The sequence below is a fragment of the Poecilia latipinna genome, unplaced genomic scaffold (assembly GCF_001443285.1).
Source record: "Poecilia latipinna isolate Pla-1442-1.1 unplaced genomic scaffold, P_latipinna-1.0 Scaffold3877, whole genome shotgun sequence".
NCBI lineage: Eukaryota > Metazoa > Chordata > Actinopteri > Cyprinodontiformes > Poeciliidae > Poecilia > Poecilia latipinna.
The window spans coordinates 41,718-49,114 of record NW_015116493.1 but is presented as its reverse complement, the minus strand read 5'-3'; the positions used below and the strand labels follow the sequence as shown (position 1 = coordinate 49,114).

Sequence of the window (7,397 nt, the reverse complement as noted above, 5' to 3'; positions counted from 1 at the left end):
GTCTGTCCTTATATTATGTCTATGCGTTCACCTCCATCACCTCTCTACAGAGAAGCAGTGGCGCAAACTTGTGACATCATTAACGAAACCAGAGTATCTTAAAGAGACACGACGCAATTACAAACTATTTGCATTCCATTTTAATATTTTTTTGGCTGACCTCTTTTAGACTAAAATTGATAATCATGTTTGAGTTTACCTTTTCTGTGTGACATCACCAAAGGTGGAACATTGTAAACAAAGAAGCAAAATTGAGAAAAGAAGAGACAACAAAGGCACAAGCTTTTATTTTGGTAGTCCACTTCCAGATAAAAATATTTGGCCTTGAGTTCAATTTTTATTTTGAAACTAAATATTTAGCTTGAAGCTAAATGACTAAGATGAATTTACTTTGACTAGCCCATTCTAAGTCATGAGTCAGCTCTGATAATCCATCCCATAATGCCTGATCATTATGGGATAGACGCTGACCTTTGATCCCGGTCCTGCAGAATTTTCCTGATTTACTGCATGATGCTGCCACCACCTGCAGCTTCATGCAGTTGGTTCTGTAAGGAATGGGACAAAACGAGGAAAGGTCAAAGACTAAAGGTCAAAGGTTGAAAACTTTCACAGCAGGTGAGAGGAGGCGTGTCTGTCCCTGCAGGTCTGAGACAAACGGGACCGGACCGAACCAGACGGAACCGGACCGGGCCATGTCTGGAGCAGTTCTCCTCGCTTCTCTTATTGTTACCATGACACCATGTCTGAGGTGTCATGGTGGACTCCTGAAGGGGCTCTCAGCTTCCAGGGGCCTCAGAGCGGCCCCGACCTGCTGCAGCGTCTGCAGAACGTCTGCTGACATGCAGCCTGCGCGGGTGCATTGCAACAGCCTGAATAAATCAGCGGCGTGGCGCTGCTGCCAAGCTGATGATGACATCATGGCTCTCAGGCGTCTGCGCCGCTCGCTGCCGCTCCTCTCCGACTGGCTTCAGCTCATCCCGTCGCTCACTGCCAGGATGATCGCTAACAGACGCCTGCAGCCCCACCTCCGGGCCCCAGACTGAAACAAGTTTAAAATAAGAAGATAAACTTCAAATCTTTCTGCCTCTGTGTCATTGATGATGATGATGACCTTCATCAGCGGTTCTGACCAGCAGATCCAGAAGGACCGGTCCGGTATCAGCTGCGTTTTTGTAAACTTGCAGTCAAACATTACCAGCAATAATTTGGGTTATTTTTAGCCTGTCAGAAAAAAACTGCAGTTAATTTGTCAAAGTCATATTTTCACCGAGTTAATATTTTCACCGGGCCCGGCCCCGGCCGTCACAGCCCTCACGGCCCAGCCGCGGCCCTCACGGCCCAGCCGGGGCCCTCACGGCCCAGCCGGGGCCCTCGCGGCCCAGCCGGGGCCCTCGCGGCCCTCTTTCTTGTCTGACACTAGAGCCGGTAAAACCTTTAAAAAACACTTTTAGCTAGCGTTGATATCTAGTTTCAAGCTAAATACTTTGCTCAGCTTTTCTCAATCATCCAAATAATTTGGGTGTATTTTTCCTTTCTTTCCTTCTTACAGAATGTTTCTGTTTATATCCATAGAAAGAGAGGAAAGCCTTTGGCCTGATTTGCTTTTGCTTTTTGCACATAAGTTTGTGGTGGATTTCTATCTGAAAGGTAAAGATATAAAACTCTGACAAATGAGATTCTAACATAAATGGAAACCTGATAGCAGAAAGTACAGCGTTAAGAAAGACTTTCAGTATTTAGTTATGAACTGATCCGATCAGGTCGTTACATCCTCCATGTCCACCAGGAGGATGTCCTAATATGGTTAAATATTTTTCAGGGTAAATATTTAACCAGCTTATAGCTAGCTAAATATTTTGCTAGCTCTAGTTAGCTAGCTCAGAGCTAAATATCTAGTTTGAACCTAAATAATTTGCTCACTAAATATTTATTTAGCTAAATATTGAAGTTGGAACTAAATATGCTAAATAAATATTTAATTTGGGGATATATATTAAATTAAAGCTTGCGAATGAAAGATTTACTTTATGACTGTGACTTTTATGAAAATATGAATAAAGGTGAAAATATGACTGATGAATGAATCCTCATTCTGTCTGTTGAAACCGTCTGACTAACTCAACTTATTCCTGTGAATTGTTAATTAGCGGCGCCATCAGAGGCACCTCTGCAGACAGAAAGAGAGAGAGAGAGAGAGAGAGAGACAGAGAGAGAGAGAGAGCTCTGCCTGTGTCCCACAGCATGATGCTGCCACCAGAACAGCTCAGCTCTGCTCAGCTTCCTCCATCAGGAACACAAAGGGTTAAAATCATCATCACCATCATCACCATCATCATCATCATCATCATCACTCACACAGACTGAGTTTATTTTTAGATGTTGCCTGGATGACTAAGTGCTAATTATGGGAACAATTAGGTGGGAGGACTGGTTCTACTGGTTCTACTGGTTCTGTCAGGCAGAACCGAGCTGCTGACTTGCCCAGCCTGACCTTTGACCTGCCACAGGAACCTGAACCTACCATCTGGTGATGATGTCATCGTGTCAATCATTCACTGTGTGACGCTGCAGGAGAGCGATCTGAGATAACCACATGGCTGGAATCAGTCTGCACACACACACTGCTAACACACACACACACACACACACACACACACTGCAGCTGGTTCTCTTTGGGTCGGTCAGTTAAAATCTGGAACAGGTTCAGTAAAGGCCGGCCGGCCCAAAGCATAGCAACCCTTGCAGCGCTGCAGCAATCAGTTATAAATCAGATTCTAGTAAAAATCGGGTCGGTTCTGATCAACAGCAGAACCCTGGTCTGGTCAGAAGTTAATGTCAATCCCAGAATCCTCAGCAGTGGTTCTGATAAAAACCTGGATGGACTCGGGTTCTAACAGAACATGGAGCTTCATGATTCAGAGGAAGCAGCTACACATTTCCCTGATGGCTCCTTCAAAATAAAAGTTTGTTCATGACTGGAAATGAAGAAAAAAAGTTGAAATCTAAGAGATAAAATTATATTTGATAAGTTTTATTTGTCTGCGACAGACTGGCGACCTGTCCAGGATGTACCCCGCCTCTCGCCCGGAACGTTAGCTGGAGAGGCACCAGCACCCCTCCCGACCCCACTGAGGGACAAGGGTGTTCAGAAAATGGATGGATGTTTTATTTGTAGCAGCAAAAAACAAACATTGCTGTAACTGCTGGAAGGCAGCAGATTTAATAACATGAACAACAATGATGATAATATATTAATAATGATGATGATAACAATAACAATAATAATAACAATAATAATAATAATAACAGAAACCTGTTCTTGGTTCCAGTGTCTTCGGTCAAACAGAGACTCGGACTCGGCTGAACTTTAAGACTCGGATTTAATTTACAACATAAACGATCCCAGATATAAAAAAGCTGATTGACAGAGACCCCCCCTCCTCCCCCCCGTTGTCATGCAAACATCTCCATAGCAACAAGCAGCTGCAGCTGCTGCAGACCAAGAGACTAGAAAAGACCATAGAAACGTGAAAACGATGCAGGACCGGTCACAGAACCAGAATCAAGCGGCCCGTTGGACCGTCTGGTTCCACAGGAAGGCTGAAATCCTCCAACGGAACCAGAACCGGACTGGGATCTGGACGCAAACCTCAGGTGATCATGGTGTCTGGTTCCTTGAGGCTCCGCCCCTTTCTCCCTGCAGGGCGGCGGCGGCCCGTTAGCAGGCCGCTAATGAGCCGACCCGTTTACACCTGGATTTATCTAAAGCTGCGGTTCTGTCGAGCCGTCTGGGTCCGCCCAGTTCCGCCCGGCGTGCTGCACACCAACACACCTGGCTGGGCAGGTGGGGGCATGTGAGGAGGGGGCGGGGCTTCCTGCTCCAGTCCTGCATGAACCGAGTCTGTCTGGATCCGAGTGGAGTCAGAACCGGGCCGCCTCAAAGTTCTGGAGAAACACCAGTTGGCCTCAGGAAGAAGTTCTATCCATTCTACTGCTTCCAGAACCAGAACCAGAACTGGCTCAGACAAACACGCCACCAATCGTGACCATGATCAGGAAAAGTTCTGGATCCTGATTGGGCGGGGCGGTTCTGGAGGTTCTGCTCAGCGGTCCTGGTAGGACCCAGCAGAACGTGACGGAAAGCCGTGGAATAATAACAAAAACAGACAGAAGTCACACGATCGGGTCCGACCGAACGCCGATTCCCTCTGAGCCAATCAGAGGCCGCGTCCGGCCACAGGTAGTCTCTCCAGACCCGCGGGCCGACCGCTTCCTGGTGACATCACTGAGGGGGCGGGGCCAGGAACGACTGGGATGGAGGAAGGACAAGAGGCCGGCAGCCCTGAGGCTCCGCCCCTCACTGGGCGGGGGCGGGGCTGGTGGTGTCGGCGGGCGGCTGCACGTTGTCGGCCAGGTTGTGGGCGTGCTCCAGGAAGAGGTCTTTGAGGACGCTCAGCTCCTTGCTGAGCAGCTTGATCTTGGCCTCCAGCCGCTCGTTCTCCTCCTTCAGCTCGTTGACGCGCTGCTGCGTGTCCATGGCCTTCTGCTTGCTGCGCATGCGGCTCTTCTTCACCGCCAGGTTGTTGCGCTCGCGCCGCTGCCGGTACTCCTCGCTGTCCTTGTCCACGCTGGGCTTCTTCATCTTGCTGGGCGGCGCCGCCTTTCCTCCGGCGGCAGACGGGTCGGCAGGGACGAGCTGGGGGACCTGCTGCAGTCCGGCGAGGGACGCTGCGTTGGACGCTGCTGCGGCGTGCGCCTGGCTCTGGATGACGCTCACGCCGTTGTGCTCTGCTGTGATGAGTTTCGGCTGTGGCGGCCGGCTCATTTGGATGTGCTGCCTGCAGGATCTCAGGTCTGACCGGAGCCGGACGGGTCAGAACCACAGGACGGGTCTGCAGGACAACACGGAGACACAACAATAACCATATTATAATTGTAGAACAGTGCCGCCCTGGTGGCAGCATGTTGGAGTACTTCTCCTGGTTCTGATTGGTTCTTCAGTTGCCCTGGTTTTTGGATGCTTTGCGTGGATTTCTGCTGTACTTTTGATAGGAGGTGCAACCATGGCAACAGAGTGTTGTTTTTAATCGCAGAGCAGAAGCTCAGATAATCACTGAACTGAGACTGTCATAAAGCAACAGAGGTCTCTTCAGATTCGCTGCACCACTGACTGCTCCTGGAGATCCTTCCTTCAACAACCGTCTTTCATTTATGAGTTATGACAAAATTTAATTTCCATTTGGAAGGAATAAAGTATTATATAATAATATTGTTTGCGTTCTTTACTATTCAGAATAATCAAATATAGAAACGATAGCAACATTAATTCATAACTAATACTTAATGATAATATCTGGATCCAGTGATCGCCGTCATTCCTGATTACGTCAACTACGCTGTGAAGCAGGCGCCGCGCTGTGATTGGTCGGCACGTTGCTATGGAGCGGCTGCCCTGTGTGTAGCAGAACTCGCTCCGGGTGAAACAGCGGCTGTTGCCTGTTGTTGCATCATCACTGAGGGGAACTCCGAGTCATGCGGGTCTCAGCACAAACCTCACTTTTCAAAACCGAACCGAACCGAGTCCCAACATCAATACATAAAGCCAAACAGAACGGGAAAACTGGGCCGAACGACGTCGATTAAACGGATCATTTCCCGAAACCGATATAACTTTTAGTTCAATTAAAGCAGTTCGTTTCCTCCCTGATCTACCGACACCCTGAGCTCAAAGTACCGCCTGCTGGTCGCTAGACGCGGTTTCAGACCCGAACCGGGTCGAACCGGGTTATTTTCTCAGATTTTAATCGAACGAGTTAGCCGTTAGCCTATTAGCACCCGCTGCTAACGCTCTTCGAGGATAAATCTGTGTTTCTGAGCCAAAAAGTCAAAGTTTACCTTCACCAGGAGACCGCGTGGTTAACCTGTAGTCTATCCTGACCGATATGGGATAGAAAGTGCCACTTTAATTCCGTCTCCGGCCGCTCTCACTGTTTTTGTTTGGAACACGGACAGCAGCCGATTGCGAAATCTCTCTTTACCATGTTCGGCAATGTTTGGAGTCAGCCAATCAGGGCCGAGGAGGCGGCGGCGTAAAGATCTCTGGGCCAATCAGAGTTTAGCATTTACAAGAATGATGCAATTCCTTGCTGGAGTGATATGTGGACGGACCAATAGAAAGCGGCCTTTCTGTTGGTTTTGTTTATGTAATATGAGGTTTGTCAGATGAGTTCAGACATGTATGACTTCATTTGATCCTGGTTTCCTGAAACCGGTTCCTTATGAAACACCTAATATATAAATATGTATAAATGTATTTATAATTACTTTATAATACACATATTTTATAGAGTTGTGGGTTTTAAAAGTTGAACATATTTTTAGCAACATACTGAGTGATACGTGACTGTCACTGCTGTTATTCATAGTCATATGTTTATTATTATTTTATTGTGTTGTGTTGGGACTACCACATTTCCCCGTTCAGGAATCAATAATGTATTATCTTATATTTATATTATCAGACTGAATCCACCACAGGAGCGTCATCATACTGCTGCAACTCAGTAAGTTAGAGTATTATGTTTATTTCATTTCTTCAAATGAAACTCAGTTATTATACAGATTTATCCTGAACAGAAAGGGAACCTAAATGTAACTCTGTGGACACAAACAGACTAACATGAATTTAAATTTAAATTTGACTTAATAAATAAATCTTCATTAGTGACGTGAATAGAGTTAATCATTACTTCGTTATGAAGTTCATTTATTTTTATAATTTAATAATTCAAAAAGTGAAACTCAGTATTGTAATGTACTCATAGATCCTCTGTTTCACTGTCTGGTTCTGTTTCTCTTGATTCTGACTTCCAGGTAATAAAAAGCAAGATTCAGTTTGTCTGAAAATTTCAGATTTAAGCCGATTTAAATCCAGAGACGTGAACCGTAGACCAGATGCGGTTCTGACAGGATGTCCAGGTTGTTGTAAAACGTCCTGGTAGACGGCGCCGCAGGCTTTGGACCCGATGAACCCGTGGGACCAGAAATCTGAAAATCCCCACTAACAGTAGGCGAGTCGGACTGGACCTCCAGAAGCCCAGTTCTGTTCTGCTGAGCCGGTTCTGATGTTTCTCTGGTTCAGGATCCTCGGCTCTATCCCTGATGAATCCGAGCCGTTGGAAGATTCCAGGAGATTAAAACCTGCATGGCACCAAACTCTGCTTTGAAATTCTGAGCAGACAGAAGCTGTTGACCAGGAAAGAGCTTAGAAACAAACCAACAGGACAATTTCACCAAGATAACCAGCAGAGATAACCAGATAACCAGCAGAGATGACCAGATAACCAGTAGAGCTAACCAGATAACCAGCAGAGATGACCAGATAACCAGTAGAG

The 7,397-nt window shown here is 46.7% G+C and overlaps 1 protein-coding gene across 1 annotated transcript; it reads right to left on the bottom strand.

Annotated features, from left to right (window-relative positions):
- Nucleotides 1-3,359: 3,359 nt before the first annotated feature.
- On the bottom strand, nucleotides 3,360-6,070 carry cebpg (CCAAT enhancer binding protein gamma). Its single transcript, XM_015024926.1, has 2 exons — nucleotides 5,899-6,070; nucleotides 3,360-4,895 (listed from the first exon to the last, which is right to left on the bottom strand). Exon 2 carries the CDS (start codon nucleotides 4,826-4,828, stop codon nucleotides 4,361-4,363), a length of 468 nt encoding a protein of 155 aa, XP_014880412.1. The 5' UTR covers nucleotides 4,829-4,895; nucleotides 5,899-6,070; the 3' UTR covers nucleotides 3,360-4,360.
- Between the last annotated feature and the right edge of the window lie 1,327 nt (nucleotides 6,071-7,397).